Source organism: Mus musculus, chromosome 10 (assembly GCF_000001635.26).
Source record: "Mus musculus strain C57BL/6J chromosome 10, GRCm38.p6 C57BL/6J".
NCBI lineage: Eukaryota > Metazoa > Chordata > Mammalia > Rodentia > Muridae > Mus > Mus musculus.
In genome coordinates, this window is record NC_000076.6 from 41,335,208 (window position 1) to 41,359,143 (window position 23,936).

The 23,936-nt window shown below is 42.9% G+C and overlaps 1 protein-coding gene across 3 annotated transcripts in view; it reads left to right on the plus strand.

Annotated features, from left to right (window-relative positions):
* The window catches only part of Ak9 (adenylate kinase 9), a 130,138-nt gene that overhangs the window by 31,776 nt on the left and 74,426 nt on the right, over positions 1–23,936 (plus strand). For 2 of the 3 annotated variants that reach the window (XM_006512939.3, NM_001370813.1), the window contains 11 exons: positions 695–823; positions 2,356–2,430; positions 5,674–5,772; positions 9,905–10,044; positions 10,126–10,306; positions 11,913–12,057; positions 12,788–12,889; positions 12,979–13,062; positions 16,495–16,643; positions 22,295–22,451; positions 23,329–23,443. In XM_006512939.3, coding sequence (XP_006513002.1) covers positions 695–823; positions 2,356–2,430; positions 5,674–5,772; positions 9,905–10,044; positions 10,126–10,306; positions 11,913–12,057; positions 12,788–12,889; positions 12,979–13,062; positions 16,495–16,643; positions 22,295–22,451; positions 23,329–23,443 — 1,376 coding nt within the window. Of the gene's footprint in view, positions 1–694; positions 824–2,355; positions 2,431–5,673; positions 5,773–9,904; positions 10,045–10,125; positions 10,307–11,912; positions 12,058–12,787; positions 12,890–12,978; positions 13,063–16,494; positions 16,644–22,294; positions 22,452–23,328; positions 23,835–23,936 lie in introns of those variants that run through there. The other variant, XM_030245201.1, reaches the window with a different exon arrangement.

Below are 23,936 nucleotides of genomic sequence, written 5' to 3' on the forward strand. Positions count from 1 at the left end.
CTCAGAGTAGTTCTCAAACACCTTTAATCCTTCCTGATAGGATACTTATATACAATTTTGGGGTGGGTAAGGGTCTGACAACAGGTACTTCTCATTGGTTTGGTCTGAGAGCTTTGGGGAAACCTTATTTACATGTGGAAGGGCTTGGTGCTGCATCTTGTGACTGATGGCCACATACCTCTGGGAGGGAGGGGATGGGGGAGGAGAGGGGGAGGCTGTGGGAGTCTGTAGCTATGTGAGTGACAGTCAACTGGAGACCAGGCTCTGTGCACAGCCCACTGCCCCACAAGCTCTTAATCCCCCTAATGCTGTGACCCTCTAATACAGTTCCTCATGCTGTGATGACTTCAACCATACAATTATTTCATTTGTAGTTTCCTTCGGTGTGAATCGTTCGGTAAGTATCTGAGATGCAGGGTAACTGGTTCCCGACCTACATGAGGACACGGTCCACAAGCTCGGGTGTTTAGAGACACTAGTTTCAAAAGAAATGACACCCTCTGCCATTGCGCTTATTGAGAACAACAGCAACAAACTAACAAGTTCTCACGCAGGCCTCAGTCTCAGTCTCCACTCTGCCTCCTGCACCGGCTTCTCTCCACAAGACGGTGCTCTGGGGCACCCCTCATTAAGTAACGGGTTTCCTAAAGAGTTTCCTAAATTCTGACCCTCCCTCCGGTGTCTCCCCATTTAGGCATTCATAGCTGAAATGCAGATGGTGGCTGAGATTCTCCAACACCTCGTCCAGAGGCCCGAGGATTATTTGGAGAACGTTGAAATCACTGTGAAGCTTTATAAGGAGCTACTGCTCAGTGCTTTAGAGGTGAGGGCACGGCACGGCTGAAGTGGTGGCGTCTTCAAGGGTCTTTGTTTGATAAAAATCCTCACAAAAGGCTTTCACCTCTTTCTTATTTCTAAAGGTGTGCTTATTTAGTGTGTGTGTGTGTGTGTGTGTGTGTGTGTGTGTGTATTATTGAACTTGGATCCTCTGCAAAAGCAGTAGTACTCTAACCACTGAGCAGTCCTTCCACCCCACCCGCCAAGGCTCTTTTCTCACAACCATGCTATTTCACTCCTTCAAAGCCCCTCCATGCTGCTCAAGATAAGGTAAATATGATTTCCAAACGTTGCTAGGTTGTTTACAGAGGTGGGAATAGGAATGTGGGCCCCATCGGCAAGATGAGAAGTTAAACCAGGTGCTGCCTTTCAGCTCTGTCTGTCAGACTGTCAAAGCTAGAGTGGCCAGTGACAGCAGGAAAGGATGTGACCTCTGCACTGCACTGAGATTTCTGAAGAATCAACGCACAATACCTGCTAACATTAGAACCTGCTTTCAGAAGTGGCTTATTTTCAGCCTATTATCAGCATCTAAGGTTATAGTGAGAGGTGCTTAGTAGGTGGTGGTGAACACTTGTGTGTGTGCAATATTTCTGTCAACAATGAGCGAGGGGAATAACGAACAAGAGGGTAAAAGGCGTGTTTGCCTGTATTCCCTCAATGGCTGCCATCAGTCAAGTTATATTGGAAATAATTGAAGAAAACGAGATTTTAATTTTAAAGATAAGTAAAAAGGCTTTAAAACAATTAACAAGGTATTATAATGTGCTTGATAGCAAAGGATTATTAAACAAGCGTGTAGCCACAGCATGTGATCCCATACAATTGTGAGGATGAGATGTTCATGTAATTTTGTAGAGAGATAGGGAAATATTGACTATAACGTCTAGCGGGAAAGTAGGCGTCAGAGTTCCATACACATTACGATATCAAAAATGCAACAGCTTTTTTCTTTCTTTCTTTTTTGGCATAGAAAATGGGTGGGAATCAATAGTGATAATTTCCTTTCATTGAACAGACTAAAGGTGTTTTTCTTTGTATTTCTTCTCTTCCGTAAATTTTCTATAAAGTGGTGTGCCCTAAAGTAATAGAAGGGTCAGCACGCTGCTTACATGATGCTGTTATGACAAAAGTACACAATTTAAATTTCAAAGTCGTGTGCTGCAGAATGTCCCCCAAACCTTCTGTACCAGGAAGGACTTTTAAGCTTTAGAGTAGAGGAAACCATGAGGAAAAAAAAAAAAAAAAATACTGACAGTAGCAGGAGCCAAGGGGCGTGGCGTGGGGGCGTGGGGCATGACATAGCTCAGTGACCAAGACCACCACCACGCAAGTTCCCAGCACCTTAAATGCATGGCCCTGGTAGGCAGGCCAGCTCTGCCTTTGGGAAGCTCTGTTGAATGCTGCAAATGACCACACTGTGACCTGCATAAGATGCACGCATTAGCTCTTAAGACTTCCTCACAGTACATTAAGATTCTCCCCCTTGTATTCAGCTTGCCTTTTGATTGTCTCCAGGAGGTAATGGCTGAGCACAATCCCCAGTATCTCATCGAGCTAGATGGGAACAAGTCTCCAGAAGAGCTCTTCATGGTGAGTGTAGCGTGCGGCACAGACGTTTCTTGTGGTTGAGGAATTCTGAAACGTTTCCGGCTTGGGCTTGCTTTATGAGGAGTTCTATTTCTTGTGTATTACCGTGAACTTCTGTTTCAACACTTTAAACTTCCGTGTTGCATTTGTTCATCTGCCCATGTTAAAGGCAAAACAGCATTTGAATTTAAAATTTCTCTGTGGCTACAGCGTCTCCAAGAAAAGTAAAAGTAAATGGTTGCTAGCAAGCACCCGAGAGGATGCTGACATCTGCCGTCATTAAGGGTGTGCAACTTACAACCAGAGCGGACGGACGCTGCTTTACGCCCACTAGGATGGCCAAAGCCTTCTGTTGTGAATGAGATTCTAGCACCACAAACCACAAAAACTATCTTTTTAAATCCCATACACATCTGGCCTAATGATGGACTCTGGGAGTGCCTATGAAAAGGAAGCTGATGAATCCGTCAGTCCCACCCCTATACAGCATCCGATCTATTGGGGAGAATAAATACACAGTTGGCAGTTTGCCCTACAGTCAGAGGAGGACATGGTATTTCAGGAGCGTGTGATAGAAGGGCAGCACCTGATGCTCATCTGCATGGCTTCCACTTAAGAATGAGTAAGAATCAGACCATAAAGGCTTGATGCAGGGTGGGTGGGACACATTCTCTGCTGAGGGAAAAGTGAGCTGCAGGAACCGAACTTAGGGCTGAGACCAGGATGAAGCAGGAAGTGGGTAGTCCCAGAGTTCTAAAGAACCAGGCAGAGACATTGTCAACTAAGAAGCTCAGATCTCATCATGAGGGAACAGGCAGCCAGTGAAAAGTTTGAAGCCAGGAAGGAAAGAAAATCCACTCAGACAGTCACATGAGGAAACAGTAAAGGAGACACAAGCTGGTGGTAGGTTGGCTATCTGTGGCTCTCGTGGTCAATCCAGCAGGATTGTGCAGAAGAGGGCAGAGGGAGGAATTCTTCAGAGAGTCAGCAGCCTAGCAAGGGAACAAAGGGGAAGACAGAAGGCAATGTGTTACCTCACGGGTGGCACCATGGTCAGGATGCCAGGGTGGGGCCAAACCGGGGAGCAGTCCTCATGTGGGATATGTGCCTACAAGACCACAGAGCTCTCTCTCTCTTTGCCAAAGCCAGTAGTCATGCTCAGGCTTCATCTACTTGACTCTAATAACAACATCTGCCACTGCTGTTCATTGCTCTCTCCTGACCTCTTCTTCCTTTGGCTTCTAGGAGCTCCACCACAATGGCTCCATTGCTTCTCCTTGGACATTGCAAAGATCTAAGGGTGGAGGGCAGTGGAGTTGGCTCCCTGTGAGCTCTTTTTTGGTCCACCCCCTCCTTCCTTCCCTTTAGGAGACTTCATCAGGGCTAACAGCTTTGAATACCTCCTCAAAACTGCATGACTTAAAATTTTTGTACTGTTCCAGATCTTTCTCCTAAATCATATACCAGGATACTTAGTTCCCTCTGAACCTTTCAGCGGCTGCATGTCCAATTAAACAGCTATTACTCAGCTCATATAAAGTGTGCAGGGCACCACTCCACAATTGCCACTGCCCACCCTTGTTCTTTCTGGGTTTTCCTCTTTCAGTAAATGTCAACTCTATCCCACAAACTCGGCCCTTCTCTATGGTCCTCATGGCCACATCCATTCCATCAGCACACACAGAAGACTTCTTCAAGGTGTGCTTGCTGAGACTTGCCCAGTGTTCTGGCCCCAGTCCTGGCACTCTGGAACATTGCATTTCTCAAAACAAGTAACATGGAGAAGCTGAGCACTAAGGGTCTAAGTTAGCACATGCCACCTAAAATGAGCTAAGCTGTTGACAAGGAAACCAGATGAGGCTAAACTGTGAGCGCTAATCCAGGCTACCACAGGCTTCACTGCTTTTGGCTGTCTCACTATCTCTCATCACCCATTTTTTGGTATTAGCTTGGTTTTTGGTTTTTTGTTTTTTTGCTTTTTGTGTTTTGTGGGTTTTTCCCCCCATATTGTCCCACATCATACCTACATTCATTTCCTAGAGTTCCCATGGGAGAGTCCCACAAATGCAGTGACTGGAAAGGACAGAAATTATTCTCTTACACTTCTGGATATTAAGATCAAGGTCCTGGCAGGGTTGTTTTCCATGTAGATTGTCTGCAAGAGAGCCCATTCTCACCTCCTCTGGGTTTGGAGTCTTGCCATTTTATAGAATGTAATAGCATAAACTCCAGCATCTGCATCTGCCAACACTGGGCTCTTTTCATCTAAAGAGGTCTAGGGCCAGAGGACAGAGTGACATAGGTTGGAATTTGTCCTCTAAAAATATTTCTGATACCAAACTTTAGACTGTGGATGTGGCCTTTTTTGAGCATGAGATCTTTGAGAGTTCATTCCAGTTAAGGAGTAGAGCCTCAGCGAGAGAGGCAGGAGGAAGCAGTGTGACATCAGAGGGAGAGTGTGCAGCCATGCACTCCAGTGTGGCATCAGAGGGAGAGAACATAACCATGCATATACAAGCCACTAAGGAACACCAACAAGCTGAGCTGTTCCCAGTTAGTTTAGAGCTTGCCTAGCATGCATGAAACAGGTTTCATCTCCTGCACCCACTGCATCCACTGTATCACATGGCATATGCCTCTTGCAATCCCAGCAGTCAGGAGGGAGAGACAGGCAGTCCTCAACTCAGAATCATCCTCAACTACACAACAAGTTTAAGGATAGCCTGAGATGCATGAAACTTGCCCTCAAAAGACCAACATTATACATATATTTAATTATATTATATGTTTATATAATTAAATATATTTCATATATTATATAAACACATATTGTATAATATAATATATTATAAGATAAATATACTAAAATAATATATGTTTATATAATATATGCTAGATAATGTATAATTTTATATAATATATGTAAGACATTATAAGCATAATACATTATATTTTATATAGTTATATATTATATATTATATATTTATAAACTTTATAAATATTTTAATATTCAAATTTACAAATGTATATTATATATTTTGTATATTTCTATATTATCTACAGCATATATTAATGTGTAATATATATATGTTAAGGAAACAACAAAGATCTTCAGCAATGCATAGAAGCTAGGAAAGACAGAGTAGATTCCATGCAGTCTCAGAAAAAGCATGAGCTCATGACTTTTTCATAATGTTTGCCATGCCCAAGTGCCAATGAATTCAAATGTTTGTTCTTTACATTCAGACAGTCATAGAGCGGCTGAAGTACTTGAACGTGAGACGAGCAGCTGTCATAACCAAGCTTCAGGGTACAGAAGAGGAAATGACTGACATAATAGATACTGTAAGTTCAACTGACCTGCTTGAAAGCATGCCTGTTCCATGTTAGCTGTACCTAGCACGTCATCTCCTAGGATCTAAGGGATAGCTCTCCATAAAGACATCCCTTTGTGGAGTGAAGAGATGGCTCAGTGGATAAGAGCACTAGTTGTTCTTCCAGAGGTCCTGAGTTCAATTTCCAGCAACCACATGGTGGCTCACAACCATCTATAATGTAACCTGATTCATTCTTTTGACATGTAAGTGTACATGCAGAGAGAGCACACACACATAATATATATTATAATGTATATAATATATAATAAACATATAATAAAAGTTTTTTTAAAAGACATCTCCTCCTAGGAAGAAGCCACAGTCTGAGCACAATATTATTTGTGGCACTAAGTGCAATAAAACAGAGAAGTGCTAAAAACAGACACAAGCATTGTTAGCGTGAGGGTTTGATGCATTCTGGGACACCACGTAACCCGGAGGTCACGGCAGGTCAGTGCAGGTGGAACCTGGCACAGCAGAAGGGAGGTGGGCACAGAGTCAGGAGAAGCAGTTACGAAAGCTTTCGATGGTGCTTTGCTCTGATGCCAGGAGTTGTGAAATGTTCTTCAGAATGGCTTATCTCCATGATCTGAAATGAAATTGCAAAGCCAATGAATTCTGAGAGCCTTGTGGGGCTGGAGAGAGAGTTCAGTTGTTACGAGTGCATCCTACACCTGAAGAATATCAGATATGGTTCCCAATACCCACATGGTGGTTTGCAGCCATCTGTAACTCCAGTTCCAGGCAATCTGATCCCCTTTTCTGACTGACTCTGGCAGCAGGTGTGGCCCTCACCTCCCCTAGGGATCATAGGCCAATATCAGTCCACAAGGGAAAGGGAAGCAGAGAAAGGGACCGGGTCAGAAAACCTTGTGAGTACACAGAAGACACATAGGGAACAGCTAGCCACAGGAAGGCAGATCAACTTTACTTGGAGGCTTATATAATTTGGGGGACTAGGGATAGGAACGTCCAGGATAGACAAAATCACTGGCTGAAGGCTTAGGGAGTGTGTTGCCTCATTAGCATGGGGAAGCTTTTCAGGAGTCTCAGGTGCCAGCTGAATGGGTTCTTATTAGGAGAAAGGAAGTTGAACCTGTAATGTAACTAAGGCTATGTGACACTCTTTAGGTAGAGGCACGCGCGCGCGCGCGCCTGTGTGTGTGTGTGTGTGTGTGTGTGTGTGTGTGTGTGTGTGTGTAGGAGGGGGTGTTGAACTCCCCACACAATGTCAGAAAAGAGGAACCCCTGCCGATGAAAGGAGTCCCCCACATCTCATGACACCCCAGAAGGCTATCTGGACAATGGTAGACTTTGAACTTAATTAGCAGAGTTTCCCCACATCAGGTGTACATACAGACATCCAAGGAAACACAAACATAAAATAAAAATGTCTTCAAAAATAATCTGAGAACATTTGCTTTAATGTTAGATAAATATACTGTATGAAGCTACTTGGCTCAGGTTGACATGCAAACCCCAGTGTGTTTTGAAAGACTCTAGATAGATGCTTGTCAATGAAAGGTAGAGGATGCTTAGAGAATCACCACAGTAGTATAGCTACAGCTTTGAAGCATGCTAATGCCCTGTCTACTTTAAACAGCATTTCTGGTGTAGGATCTAGTACTGACTAAAGCCAAACAAAGCAGGATGCAGCATCAAAAGGTGCATAACAGAACCACCTAGAATTTTTGCACACCAAAGAACTGTCAGCCGAGTGAGAAAGTAGCCCACGTGGTAAAGGGTACTATCTACAGATCATGCGTGCAGCAAGGGCTTGTGCCCGAAGGTATGAAGAATGCTCCAGGATACAACAGTGCCAAAACAGGTCACAAGTGGGTCAGGGTACTGAGTAGACATTTCTCCAGAACAAACATATAACTAGTCAATGAGAACATTCGAAGGAAACGGCTCAGTGACTAAGAACACTCACTGCTTTTCCAGAGAACCTGGGTTCAGTTCCTAATACCCACAGGACAGCTCACAGCCATTAGTAACTCCAGCCCTCCAGCATTATCAGTCACCTGTGCGTACCCATCTGCTCTCCTACACACCTACACATAACTTAAAATAATAAAAGTCAGTACTTTTAAGAGAACATGTAAGCATGTTCAGCATGACTGACCATGGGGAAATGGCAATCCAAAGTACAGAGACATCCTGCCTCACACTCAGAGGCGAAGATAATCCCCAAACCAGGAAGCTAAGTGTTCGTAAGCACGGGAGAGACTGGACCGTTTCACCCTGCCGCTGGGAATATTGAATGGTCTCAAGAAATATACTGGGAGATCGATCATCAAGAAGTAAGGGGTTTATCTCAGGAGTTATCGGTGCCATGGACAGACAGGGAAAATGCAGTAGGGGCTCTGGAGTAAGTTCAGGCTCCACTGCCAGACAGACAGTGTGGTGGCAGAGGGCAGGGTCCGAAGAGAGTAAATCAGGGCTCACGAGCAAAACAGGGGATCTCTTCTTAGACCTTTTTGAGAATGGGGGAGGCTTCACAGCACACCCCGACAACAAGGCTCTTGAATCCTAGGAAGGAGGCAGAAAAGGGGGGGGGGGTAGGGAGCAGAGTGTGTGACTGATGCCACGTTGATAGAACCCAGGTCCCCCAGGTGAGAGAGGAGGGTGCCAGCTCCCCTGCCACCTGGAACTCTGTTAGGGACTCAGCGACAACATGTCAGAGCATGCCAGCAGGTGCCTGTGGAAGGGAAAGGCTGCTGCTGTAGGTGCTGTGGCCTAGCAGATGCTGAATATTAACAGTTATCACAGGTTAAAAGTGGTGCATTTTTAAAATAACTAAGCGGTTCCTTAGAAGGTTAAACTGAATTATCACAGAATCCAATAATTCACTTTTGAGCGTTTCTTCCAGAGAACTGAGATCAGGAATCAGATACTATGTGCAAACAGTCATATAAGTTCATAAGACCCATCTTATTAAAACCAAGCAACCAAACAAGCAAACAAGATACAAACAAGCAAACAAGACTCAGATGTATTGACTAAGAGTCTGGTCTATTTAAAAACTTCATCAGTAAGGCATTTTCAGATTCTGACTTTTGAAGTAAATGATAGAAAAGTCCCCTGCTACATTTATTACCACATGAGAGAAAATGATCTGTAACATTTAAAAAGATTTTCTTAAAGAAATGAAAACTAGACAAGAGTGATTGCCAAGGTGGAAAAGGTACTGGTCACCAAACCTGACTATCTGAGGTGAATGTCTGAAACCTACACTGTGAGAGGAGAGGACTGAGGTTGCCAAGTTGTACTCGACATCCCACAGGTGTGCACACATGCATGAGCATACACACACACACACACACACACAGAGAGATTATTTAAAGAAATGAAACTAACTATTAAATCTTTGATGAGTATAAAGCACAAAGTGGCCCCTGTCTCAGGGTTCCATTGCTGTGAAGAGGCACCATGACCAAGGCAAGTCCTATAAAGGACAATATTTAATTGGGGCTGGTTTACAGGTTCAGAGGTTCAGTCCATTAGCATAAAGGCAGGAACATGGCAGCATCCAAGCAGGCATGGCACAGGAGGAGGTGAGAGTTGTACATCTTCATACAAAAGAAACCAAGGAGTATTCTGGTTCCCATGTGGTTAGGAGGAGGGTCTCATTGCCCATGACCACAGTGACACACCTACTCCAAAGCCACACCTTCTCCGACAAGGCCATACCTCCAAATAGTGCTACTTCCTGGGCTAAGCATATTTAAGCCACAACATTCTATTTCCTGACCCCCATAGGCTTGTCCAAACATGAGTCTATGGGGGCCATACCTAAACGTAACATAATTAAAAAAAAAATTTAGTCCAACTTCCAATGTCCCCATAGTCTATAGCAGTCTCAACGTTAAAAGCCTAAAGTTCAAAGTCTCTTCTGAGATTCATCAACCACTTAATTGTAATTCCCAAAGCAAGACAGGAAACCAGCTGTGCACACTTCAAACTCTGCATTCCCATGGCTGATATCAAAGCGGTCTTCAGATCTCCAATTCCTTTTTCAATTTTGTCAAATATTTGGTAGCACTGATTTCTGCACAGCTTAGGTTCATGTTCCTAAGGATAGTGTTTGTGATTCACAGGAAGAGCTCTTCCGTACAGTGTCGTCGTATAAACTCATTGCGCCAAGGTATAGATGGTACCGAAGCAAGTGGGCACGTTCTTGTCCGGTGTCCTTAAAGGATGGGAACATTTATTCAGGAGCAGCAGACTATACTGTGAGGTTAGTTAGCTTGTCAGAGCTTACATTTCAAAGCTGCCTGTGGTGTTTTCAATTGTTTACTCTCACGGTGTGTGTTTCAAGTTTTCTAGGTAAAATGTACTGCCTTTCTTCTGAAGAAACGCTAAAGTTGTTCTCACTGAACCCCCGCCCCTTCCTCCTACCACCTATGCCTTTGCCACCATGCAAAGTCTTTATATTTGGACCTGAGCACATAGGGAAAACAACGCTGGCCAACCTGATTGCGGAACACTTCAAAGCAAAGGTAACTAGTTGTGGAGCCCTTGTTTTAATCTGTAGATATTTAGTTGCTTGGTTTTCATAACTTTACACCGTCACTGGGGTTGGTGTGGGGAAGGCATCCCCTGGATTGTGAGAGGGAGCCTCAGGGAGGTAAGCCAGGGGACCCTGGTGAGAAGGCAGGGGCAATCTTGCCCTCGGGACACACCCACATCAGGACATGCCCACAGTCTTTACATGCCTCCAACTCATTTGCAAGTTCTAGCCAAATCCAAAAGCACTAACAGAGGTTCAGGAAGGAATGGAGACTAAAAGACAAAATACAAAGAAGCAATGAAACAAAATTTCAGTTCTTTGCAAAAATAAACAAGGTTAAAAAAAAAAGCAAATAAAAACCTTCTTCGCCTAAGGAAAAGAAAGGGAGCATTAGATTTAAAACAAAACAGAACAAAAAGAAATGTATATAAAGAAATAGTCTAATAAAAAATTTAGGGAGATTTGCTATAAGAAGAGTTGGCAGGGATATCGAATAGTAACAGTTCCTATAATCAGTTAATGGGCTTGTAAGTTAGTGGAGCTAGTTTGGAATTATCTACTCAAGTTGCAAGAACACATGCATAATCATGTACCAACAACAGTCCAACCAACCAACTAAATGGATTTCCAGAGCTCAAATAGGTGCATGTGTGCAAAAGACTCACACAGTATTGAGTACTGCGCATAACACATGAATCTGAAACAAACCCAAGCCTTCTCTGTGCGTTACTCTTCTGTGTCCTTACACGCTTTGGCGATTCCATCTGTGACTCTGAGGTCACACGTATGTGTACACGTAGTGCACACATCCATGAAGGTACAGCACCTATGCTCTGCGTATAGGAAGAAATGAGGAGGCCGGAGCAATGGCTCGGTGCTTAAGAGCACTTGCTGGTTTTGCAGAGGATCTAGGTTTGGGCCCAGCACCTACACAGTAGGGGCACTCACAACTCCAGTTTCAGAGGACCGAGTGCCTCCTGCTGACTTCTGAGGGCACCAGGCACACACATGGAGCCTATATATGCATGAAACAAAACAAAACAAAACAAAAATAAAATACTATAGTATTATTATCATTATTAAAAACAGGTGGCTGGAGAGGTGGCTCAATGGTGAAGAACAACACTTGCTCTTACTGGGATCCAAATTCAGTTCCTAGCAGCACATCAGGTGGCTCACAAGCACCTGTGACTCCAGCTCCAGGGGATCTGATACCTCTGACCGCTACAGGCGCCTGCACTCACGTGCACACACCCACGCCTCGATACCCCCCACACACATGCATAACCAACAATAATAAAAGTGATGTTTTAACATTTGAAAATAAAATGGGATTTTTTTTTTAATCGGTAAATTCTGTATACAATTCCATGGATGCCTCACATAGTATCTATTTGTAGGAGACAGGTAAATAGGTAGATAGATGGATGGATGGATGGATAGGTAGGTAGGTAGGTAGGTAGGTAGGTAGATAGATAGATAGATAGATAGATAGATAGATAGATAGATAGATAGACAGACAGACAGACAGACAGGAAATGTTTTATATCCACAGTACCTTGTGATTACACTAATTGTCTTGATTACTTCTGCAGGTAATTGACTACGCCAAACTTGTTCAGCCACGTTTTGACAGTGCACGTGAAAAGCTAATAAAAGACACCATAACTGAAGCCACTAACACAGCCATCAAAGTTGTGCAACAGCGGCTTCTGAATGAGAAGCAAGCCAAACAGCAAGGTGAACCATTTTCCTGTTATAAACCGTGTATCTCAGTGAATGGCTAAGCCAGGATAGCTAAGGGAGGGCAGGAAGAAGGAAGGAAGAAGGAGAAGGGAGAAGTTAGAGAGGGGAGGGAGGGAAACATGTAAGAATGGAATGGTGTGGGGAGCATGGGAGCTGGGTACTGTAGTGCTGAGCTAACTTTGTCAAAGTGAAGACACTAGATTGGAACTTCAATCTATCTTTCATGTTTGTTACAATCTATAGTAATCCCTTTTACCTGAAATTATGCGAATAGAACATAAGTTTTGAAGCTTTCCCCACTGGAACACACAAGTAGATAGTTTCCTATCTCCTGTGAACTTTAAAACCCTGCTAAAATTCACCGACTATTCCAAGTCTAACAATAAAATTAACCTTTTTAAGACTTCTGATTTTGGAGCTCTAGCCCCACATATATTTAATAAAATTTGTCAAGGAAGACTAGTGATGGTTTTTAAATCACAAAATATGTATAATGAAACAGAGGTTAGACATCAACAGAGAGTAGACTTCCTGTGTCTCCCGTGCCCACAAATGCTTTGAATTTAGCCATCTTCATTTGGCCCAGGAAAATATGAGACACAGCCCTAACACAACAGTCAGGACTGAAACCAAGCCTGTCCGACTGGACCAATACCTTGTAACGCTCTACCCGCCTCCCTGCCTCCACAACTGCCTTCCTTCAACATGGCCATTTGCCTTTCAGAGGAGAGAACCCTGAAGGAACTGCAGGTGCAATACTCAAAAAGAGAGTACAACGACTTCTTGTCAAAAAGTTCTGAAGAATTACCTTCTCTGGAAAACACTGGTAAAACCACACTGCCAGGACCCTGTCAGTGAAGTCCTGCCTAGCAGCATATGTAGTGAGCCAATAACGTGTCTTCTTTTGCCCTCAAGGCTCCAAATTAAGCTCCTTAGAGATTGGCCAGGAAGACAAATCAAAGTCGGAGACCACCATTACCGGGGACCAGGTTAAAGATGGTAAGAAAATGAACTGCCGAGAAAACCTATGTGAATCTTTGTCCCTTTGTTTTCTATTTGGCCGTGCTATGGGAGCTCAATACACAAAAAGTAGAAAGCCATCAGAAGGGTTGTGGAAAAGGCAGGCGTCACTTTTGAGGCTTTCAATGGAACAGTTACGGCACAGAATAGATTTATCAAAGCTCAGAACATACAGAGAAAACGAGGAGTTGCATCCGAGCAGAAACCCAAGAGAGATTAACGTTATACAATCATTATCATATGAGTATAAATTCCTTCTTGAAACCACTCTACCCATTTTGATCTATCCTGGAACCACAGTGTCATAATTACAGCTGTGGAATGTCATCATGATTGCTTGTGCTCTTTCACCTTATAACACTGTTCTGTTCATATGCTAAAATCCTGACAGCATATATGAACATGATATAACATTATACAATATGTCTATTATGTCACCACACAGTAGCCACAACATCTAGCATTCTGCCACTTTTGAACAACAGTACACCATGCAGTTATGTTACTTTGTTAAGAAACCTTTTTAACCCTTGTTTTAAAGAACTGCATAATTTTTATGACCAGATCATGGCTTAGCCATTAGATATTAGTGTATTTTATTTTATGAATGTGTGTGTGTGAAAAACCCTATTTTTCAGGGTTTTTTTTTTTCTAAATTGAGTAGTTTGTCTATAAATCATCTTGCTATTTTAGAACATTGGAGGCATTATCCAAATTGAAGTAATTGCTTTTCTATTATTGATTTATGTCTTTACTTCTAAGATTTAAAAGTTTTGGTCTTATGTTCTTGCTTTCTGTAAAAGTTTTTTGTTAGGTTGATTTTGTTGCTGCTGCTGCTGATATCAATAATTTGATGTACAGTGTGAAGTTAACTTTGCTTATTTTTTTCATCCTACGGATTGAAACATACATGTTTTTCCTGGTTATTATTATAAGCTAGTCAGAACTGACTGGGCACTGTTAGAAACTCATGTGTGTTGCCCTCTTACATACACACACATACACACACACACACACACACATATACTTTTTACAGCAGGCCACCCATACTTTCAGACCATCAGGTGGCTGCTGGGAGCACCACCTCTTGATACTGGTGACTTCCCTCAGCAATCTACAGCCCTTTCCCCAGACTGTCCTTTCCCTTTGAGGACCAAGTGTCCAACATAGAAACAGGTATCAATGTATCTACTCACAGCACGGTGCCAGAATTAACAGCCTATCTCCCTGAGGCCAACTGAGAGGCCATGACCTCTGGAATTAGAGACTGCTGCCTCGGAAAGGGGATGCTTGCTTGCTTGCTTGCTTGCTTGCTTGCTTGCTTGCTTGCTTGCTTGCTTTAGATTCACTGTCAATATATCAAACTAAAATCCTTACTTTGCTACAAGTTATTGCCTTTATGTTTTTTCTGATAACAGATATGTTTACCTATTTGACTGTTATGACCCTTATTTGAATTATATGTTACAACCATGAGTTCTGGGCCCCTGAGCGCATACTGAACTCTTCTTCAGACTCCAAGTACATATTCTTTTAATGCTCAGCTTAAGTTCTTAGCAATGTTTTACCCACAGATGGAAAAGAAACCAGAAGCAAGTCTGCACTTAACAAGAGGTCCTGAGACCTTCCTCAAGAAGAGACGTAGAGTTCAGACAAGGGTAAATGAGTGTCTGGTAACTTGGTGCTCTTAAATGTGGTCTCCCAAGAAATAGGTGTCTCTTCTAGAATTTAGAAGGAAAAGTATATGATTTAAAAACCAAAACCAGCTGGGCATGGTGGCGCATGCCTTTAATCCCAGCACTTGGGAGGCAGAGGCAGGCAGATTTTTGAGTTCGAGGTCAGCCTGGTCTACAGAGTGAGTTCCAGGACAGCCAGCGCTAGACAGAGAAACCCAAACCAAACAAAACAAAAAAACCACTATTGCACACAATGTATGCCTGCATGTGTGTGTGTGTGTGTGTGTGTGTGTGTGTGTGTGTGTGTGTGTGTGTGTGTGTTCATACTGTAGTATGAACAACTGGACATGCATGAACACAGGAAAAATAACACTATATATTGTTCTGGTGAGAAGAGCATTTGGAAAATGGATGATCTGCCATGTTTGGTATGGTAACCCTCAGCATGTTTTCTGCTATGATGTCAGAGCAGAAAGAGGGTAAAAAGCAAAAAATGAAAGCTGACTCCCATTTATTTCTCTTAAAGACCTGCCAGAGGGAGCTGAGGAGATGGCTTGGTGGTTAAAGTACCTGATGCACAAATGTGGGGACCAGGGTACAGAGCTTCGGAACCCATGCAAATGCATCAAGGGGTGGCAGTGCCACCTATAATCCCCACCCCACCCCCTACCCCCAGATGACAGAGACAGAGGCTTCCCGGAGCAAGCTGGCCAAGGAGACTAGCCATACCAGGGAGCTCTGGGTTTTATTCCGAGAAGATGATTCCCAACATCACCCTCTGGCCTCCACACTCATGTACATACGCATCCACACATGCATGTGCCTATACATATGTGCCTAATGCACACACATTAAATGGAAAAGGAAAAAGAATACAACAGAGTTGTCAGCAAAGTTGACAGCAACAACAACAGAACCTACCCTCACCCAAACCTATTTGCATGTCATTAACTCTCCAAGCTGTAAGGAAAGTTGGGAAATACACATTTCCATCTGGGCACGTGAGTGGGCACAACACAAAGAATGCCATTGCTGTTAAGGGAGAGGAGAATGGCTGAGAGAGCAAGGCAGCATGGCCCTTGTGCCATCTTTACCTGTGTCGTCTTCTCCCCCTTTCCCCAGGGATCTTGACTCTTCTGTTCCACTTCTCAGGGAGCTGGGTCTCTTTCTCCCCTGAGCACATTTTAAGGCAAAGAGGGCAGGAGGCAACTGCCCTTTGACAGCTTTTGAGCTGAGAGGCACTGGGCTCTGGACCAGTGGTTCTCATAGTTGGAGGCCAAAGCAGCAGTGACACCAAACCAAGACAGGAAATCTTGGAAGCAGTCAAGTGAGGGAACATGCCAAGCCCCTGTCTCACTGGAGGGGTAGATGCATAGTTAAATGGGAGAGTCACCTGGATTCCCCTCAGCCCTACCAGCAAACATCAAGGCTGTGCCAAGTTTGTGAGTGGAAATGTTCATCTTGTTGTATGGCTCCTTCCCTCCATGTTTGCCTTCACTGCCGGATGCTCTAGCCCCTCCCCTGCCTCCTTGGCAGAATCCTTCTTTAACCTGACTTCCATACTGATGCTCGGGCTTCTTGTCACCGCCCCTCTCATTTGCAATTCTGTGGCTAATGGTCCTTCTCCCATCTTCTAGCAGGTGCTAGAGTAACACAATGACAAGACTTTCCTCATCACAGATAACAGTGCCCCGGAGCCCTGGAAAGAAATGTAGGTTAATTCATTTGATTTTAGTCTCCACAGAAGAGTCGATAGAAGAGGTGACTGAAAATCACCCAGAGGTGTTTGCCATATTAGAGGATACTCTGAGACATGCCAAGGAATTGAACTTTGAGCAGCCACATGATAAACAGGCTGAAATACTGGAGGAAGTCATCAAAGAGGTGAAATTTTTATTTAATTAATTATTACAATTTAATGTTTATCATTGACTTAGAAACTAAGAGCATATTAATCTGATATATGTCTAATTGTGTTAAAGTCTTATTTTACTGTAGTCTTCAAATTTATATATCGTTGTGACTAGTTAATTTATTTTTGAGAGTTTTACACATGACTACAATGAAATATGATTGTAACTGTCCCCTGACTTCCCCCCCTTCTATCCCACATATCCCCACAAACACATCCTCTCCTAGATGTATGTCTTTAAAAGACTAGTTATTGCTGCCCACATGTGCATGGGTATGGGCTGCCCACTGGGGCATGAGATACCCATGAGCATTCATCAATAAAGAACGGTTCTCCTTCTTCCAGGACTATCCACTACCCCAACAGCTCCTCCAATGCTGTCATGCGAGAATTACATCAGCAAACAAATGCTGGAACTTCTTGTGATATTTGCAATTATCAACAAGATTAAATGATGTGATTTGTTAGTTCTAAAATGAATTTCTTAACTTTCATGATCTCTGATTCAGTCCAGTTAATGGAAAGATGGAGTCTATAAAGCCAGTGCCACAATTAGACATTCCATCCACGAGCTAAGTAGTCAGAGACTGAGAGCAATTTTGTCTCATGGCTAGTTAACGTTATCAAAACACCCTGAGCATGTGTTGGTGGGAAGGGTAGAAACAAGAAAATTTTTAGTCCCAATAAGGAAAAAAGCCTCAAATGCCTTGCCCACACCAACAGCAAACCATTACCTCTTCTCATTTGTAAAGGACGAGCTATCATAGAGGTAGGTGTTATGTAGCAGTCTCAGGTAAGCATCCGGAGTGAGCAAGTAATAGAGATGAGGCAGTTTTGGACTCTCCGTGGACTTTTCTATGTCTATGTGATTGAATTTTAAATTAGTACATGAGAAACTCTAGGTATGGGGACTTACCCCTGTAACCCTTGTGTTCAGAGGGCTGAGGCAAGAGTATCATTCACTAGTCCAAGACCAGCCTGATTTACATAGACAGGTCAGCCCAGGATAAGCCTAAGACCTTGCCTCACAAAAAGAAGTATGTAAGAATAAAGAGTTTATCACACGAGAAGAAGTGCTCTCTTAACTCACTGGGTGGCTCCCTTGAGCTCTGGCTGTACCAGATCCCTCTGCCCCCCCCCCCCCCCCACACACACACACACACACAGCACTCTGAGCTCATTCACACCTTTTAACCAATCTCTTTAGGTTGTTCTAGCAGTCAGTTTTCCTCCAGAAGTACCTATTAGCAGAAGCAGTCTGTACCTGCTGGTCTCTGTACTTTGTAGATACTGCGGTTAGGAAATAGATTAAACATGGCCCTTGCCTTTAAGGATCTTCTATACTGACCTGGCCTGTAAGCCACTCACTGAGTCTCCCTGTGGCAAATAGATACCTACAGGGTGCAAGAATTCACTCATGAAAGTCAGAGCTGTCATCTTTGTCTTGTCAGTGAGACCAAACACCCATAGATGAAAATGCCAAGTGAAGACAAGAGTCTATAAGCCTAGCCCTTGCTTGTGGTGAAAACACTCTCATTACTTTGTTCAGAGACAGAAATGTGTGTGTAGTGTTTGTGATTAACAACTGCAACCATAACTGTAGCTGGGGAACCAGAGGGCAGACTGGATCGTGGCCACACCCACCACATTGACATTTCTCAAAAGACCAGAGGATCCAATTGAAAAACCATTTCACAAGCAGATAAAGATCTGAGAGGTTGGATAGAGTGGACTTGTTCACTGTTGTTTGTTTTGTTTTTTGAGACAGGGTCTTTCTGCATAGCCCTGGCTGCCCTAGAACTTAACTAGGTATTCCAGGCTGGCTTCAAAATCACTGTGATTCTCCTCCCTCTGCCTCCTGAGTGCTGGGAGTAAAAGTGTGTGCCACCAAGCCTGGGGAGGGTATATACTTTGGAGAAGCCATGTGCCCATTTTTATTGGGTTGTCTTTTTAGATTTATATTATTTAGGGGATGGAGAGCTAGCTCTGAAGTTAAGAGCACTGGCTGTTCTTCCCGACAACTTGAGTTTGGTTCCCAGCATCCACATGCTGGCTCACAAATATCTGCAACTCCAGTTCTGTGGAATCCAGTTCCCTCTTCAGACCTCTGTAGGCATTCCACATGTGTTGTGTTCAGACCTTCATGCAGGCAAAGCACTCATACACTTAACAATGATAATATAATAAGTGTAAATAATACATAAGTGTAAATTTCTTTATGGATTTCCTGAAGAAGAGTCTCTCTGGCATTTTACAGTTATAGAAATATTTTCTAACGAGCTAGGGATGGAGCTAATGGCAGAATGCTTACCTAGCATATGTAAGGTCCTGGGTTTGGTCCTCAGTACACACTAACTAACTAACTAACTAACTAACTAACTAACTAAATCAGGCCTTCTATCTTGCATAACCTGCAAAGAAAAAGCACATCATGGCGACCAAGCATCCTCCTGCTATAACCAGGAAGCAAACAGGAAGGAATGGATGCCCTGTCCTCTCTAAAAGCCAGCTGCTAATGGCCTCCCAGTGGGTCCCTAATCTTAACTTTGTTCGGCCTCCCAATAGTGCCAAGCTGTGGGCTATTCACTAATGCAGAGAATGTGGGAGGTGTTCTAGATCCAGCCTCTCTATACTGTAGCAGGGACTCCAGGACAACTACAATGGAGATGCTCTCAAGAGCAAACGTCAATAGAGAGGCTGTTAAATAACCAACACCTTCCTATAAGTAACTCTTATAAACCTGAGGGAGGAAAATCATCGTCCGTTCCAAGACAACCAAGTCTATGTAGTGAGTTCCAGGCTAGCCTTGACTACAAAGTGAAACTATTATCTTTTAAAAATTGAATATATATTTCACCAAAGAAGAGATGGCTAATTAAAGTTCTGTAAGTTTAGGGAGTTAGAGAGATGGCTCCGTGGGGAAGAGCACTTACTGCAGTGGCAGAAGCATCCATGTTTTGGCACTCATAACTGCCAACCTCCAGTTCCAGGTCATAACTCCATCTTCTGGCCTCTGGGGGGCACATGCACTCACCCATACAGAAACACACATAAATAAACATAGCTAAGACACAGAAATCCTTACAAAACGTAAGTTTACATGTCAATACAGAATAGCAACTAGATACACTTTTTCACATGTATAACCGGCTAGGGTTTTTTTTAAAGCAGTCACTACTCGTGAAGCCATGGAGATAAAGCCATTTTCTGGGAACGCCAGTGTGCCTGCTGCAGCATCTTATGTCAACTAGACACAAGCTAGAGTTGTTCGAAGGGAGGGAACCTCACCTGAAAAAAAGGCCTCTGTGAGATCTGGCAGTAAGACATTTTCTTAAATAGTGTTTGATGGGGAAGGGCCCAGCCCACTGGGGTGGTGCCATGCCTGGGCAGGTTGTCTTGGGTTCCATAAGAAAGCAGAATGAACAAGCTGCAGGGAGCAAGGCAGTAAGCAGCACCCCACTGGCCTCTGCATCAGTCTCTGCCTCCAGGTTCCTGCCCTGTTTGAGTTTCTGCAATATGGAAGTGCGAGCCAGATAAACCCTTTCCTCCCAACTTGCTTTGTGGTCACAGTGTTATGTGTAGCAATAGTAACCCTGACTGAGACGGCCAGGAAGGGTGGAAATTGGAAGAGCTGTTTTTGGAAGCAATGTGGCATCTCCTGGAAATACAACCAATAAAATAGATGGGGGCTGGAGAGATACAGCGGCTCAGCGGTTAAGAGCACTGGCTGCTCTCCAAGAGGTCCTGAGTTCAATTCTCAGCAACCACATGGTGACTCACAACCATCTGTAATGGGATCCGATGCCTTCTTCTGGCATGCAGGTGTACATGCAGACAGAGCACTCATATACTATAATATATATATATAATTATATATATATATAAAATATTTGCTGCATAGTACTTTATATAAGGATGTTAATCATAGTATTATTACAACAATCGAATGCATAAGGAATCTCATCAGCGTTACAGTGAAATTATAAGTAACATAAATACTAACTACTGTGGAAAAGATTTCAACAAAGTAAGACTCACTCACCATACAAACCTGGTGACCAGAGTTCCATCCCTAGACCCCACGGTGGAAGGCGAGAATCAACTCCTGAAAGCTGTCCTCTGACTTCAGGACATACACCACGGCACACACACCAGCCCACACTCACAAACAATAACCAATAAATAATTAAATTATTTTTAAAAAATCAAAGAAAAAACATTTAAAGTTGAAAGGAACAGGAATTCTAAATTACATCTTAATATTATTTTCATTTATTTTTGAAACTTGGCAACTAATATATTTATTAATAATCACTTCTATTTCTTCTTTACAGCTTCTCGTTTGTTTCCATTATTCTCTTGTGTGAAATCTTTCAAATATTAAATTATTTTTCATTTTCCAAAAGACTTTTTTTTTTCAGATTAAAAAAAGACTAGTGTCTTCGGTCTTAAATTCTCCATCAGCCCATAGGTTTTATTGTTCCTCTTTTTTCTTTTCATTTGTTGTTTGTTTGTTTGTTTGTTTTTCGAGACAGTGTTTCTCTGTGTAGCCCTGGCTGTCCTGGAACTCACTCTGAAGACCAGGCTGGCCTCGAACTCAGAAATCCGCCTGCCTCTGCCTGCCAAGTGCTAGGATTAAAGGCGTGTGCCACCACTGCCCAGCTTATTGTTCTTCTTAACCTTCCCTCGTGAGTTCTAACATTCTGCAGCTTCCCGAGAGAGAACAGGAGACATGTGTAGAGCCCCCGTCTGCTGTAGTTGTAGGTCCCTCTCACGGATTTCCATTTGTGTGCAGAGCTATAACTGGGGGAGGGGGTCAAAGAGAACTCCCTTAAGCACCTGCCAGAGCTGTGTATTCACTTCTGCTGCCTTGAGAAACCCTCTCCTCTCACACTGGAGAGAGAAAGAGACTGAACATGGAACTGTGGCAGGAGCTTTCTCCTCAAACAATCCATAGACTACGACCACATAAGCACGTTAGGGATGCAGTTTAGAACCCACGCCAGGCCTTCTGACTCCAGATGCACTCGGTGCTATGGATCGATAGCAAAGCTCACTGTTATGTTTAGTAAAGACTTATGTTTCCTGTTTTTAAAACTAGTAAAACTTGGGCTGGTGAGATGGTTCAGTGGGTAAGAGCACTGACTGCTCTTTCAAAGGTACTGAGTTCAAATCCCAGCAACCACATGGTGGCTCACAACCACCCATAATGAGATCTGATACCCTCTTCTGTTGCATTTGAAGACAGCTACAGTGAACTTATACTAATAAATAAATCTTTGGCCGGAGCTAGTGGGGTTGACTAGAGCAAGCAGAGGTCCTAAGATCAATTCCCAACAATCACATGAAGGCTCACAACCATCTGTACCACTAAAGTGTGTACTCATATACATAAAATAAATAAATCTTTTTAAAAAACTAGTAAAACTTGATTTTTATTACTTCACAATTGAGCCTCTCTTTTTAAAATTTATTTTTATTTATTTGCATCTTAAAATTAAGCCACTCTTATTTTCTTCTCAAAGTCAGGACTGAGAAGGTGCTTGCTGGAGTTCTACAGGATAGCATCATAAATCTGTGGCCCGTCAACTTATCATGGTGCTATCAATGTGCATTTTCACAGGAGACAGAAGATAACAAGAATAGGTTCCCTGGTGCCCCAAAACATGGAGGATGGATTGTGGAGAACTTCCCTTTAGTTCGAGAACTGTGGTTGTCCTTAATAGAAAAAGCACTTCTACCTGATTTGGTTGTTTATTTATCAGATGCAGAAAGCAATGGTTGGTAAATATTTATCATTTCCATTTGAAATAAAATGTTTATTGTAGACAATTAGTTTGGTTAAGATAGAAAATGGAGAGCTCTCCTTAGGTATAGATACCAGTCCCACTACAGCTGCAGCTATGCCTGTAGAACCTAAGGATAAGGAGCTCCTCTGCTCCTCTGAGGAGGTGACCTATACGATGTGCTCTGCCACTGAGCCTTCTGGCAGACCTCAGGAGGTGTTCTTTGGAGCTGGGAATTCTTCATCCCTTCTCAGTCAGTAGCTGTAACTTGTAAATGAACCCTGTGTACAATCCTGAATGTGGAGTCAATGCTGATGCTAAATTTAAATATTCTACCACTTCAGCTCTTAAGAAAACATATTTGAGAGATGGTGGAGTGGAGGTTGGTGCGGCCAAACCTGAAAACCCAAGCTCAATGCTCATGATCCATACGGTGGGAGAGAACCAACACTTATAAGCTGTCCTCTGACTGCCCACATGCCATGCCGTGAGTGCACACATGCGTACATGCATACGTACACACATACATATGTACATACATACATACATACACACACACATACATATACACATACATACACACATACATACATAAATGTAAAAAGCATATTAAAATATTTGAAATAAGAGCTTTTGGGGGAATATGTCTTTTCATGCTTTCATTATTTATTACATAGTAACATATGCCTTTCTAAAAAGGATTTAAGACAGACTCCTAAAATTTTAAAAGATTCAGAACTGTTTGGATAAGGACTTGAAGGGAAATGTGTATGTCTGCACAGTCAGGGACTGTTTTATAGTTAATTTCCAACACAGGTCACACACTATGCAACTTGAAAATAATTTTCTTTTCTCTTTACCTGTATTTCAGGGAAACATGTGTTAAATAGATTATATTTAAAGAATAAGGCAGAAATCGATGGTAAGATTTTAGAAAGATTGCAAGAAGAAGCTCAAGCCAAAAAGAGAGAGGAGGAAGAAATCCGGTAAGCTGTGTTAACCATAAGATGGGCTGCACATTACATGCCTTCAAAGAGTTTTATCTTCATTTGCATATGTATGTGTGCCACTTATATGTGGGTACCCACTGAGGGCAGCAGAGGGCACTAGATCCCCTGGAGCTGAAGTTACAGGGGTGCTGGGAACCAAATTTAGGTCCCTTGCAGGAGCTGCAAGGCACTCTTAACCACTGAGCCTTTCGCCAGCCCATATCATCTAGGACAGTCTAAAGGCTAGCAGGTGACTTTCCTGAAGGTGGCCCACTGTTTTTGCACAGACTACGATGGGTGAGCTCTTAGAGGCAAGACCCCGAGAGACTTCATCTCAGGATTGATTCTTGCAGCTGATATTCCTTTCGTATTATTATTAAATTAATATAATAATCCCTAGCATAAGTCCCTATTGGGCAGATTTTCTGCAGATCAATGAAGATGTACTGTCTTGTAGTGATGCTGTGTAGGCCAATAGATGATTTCTTAA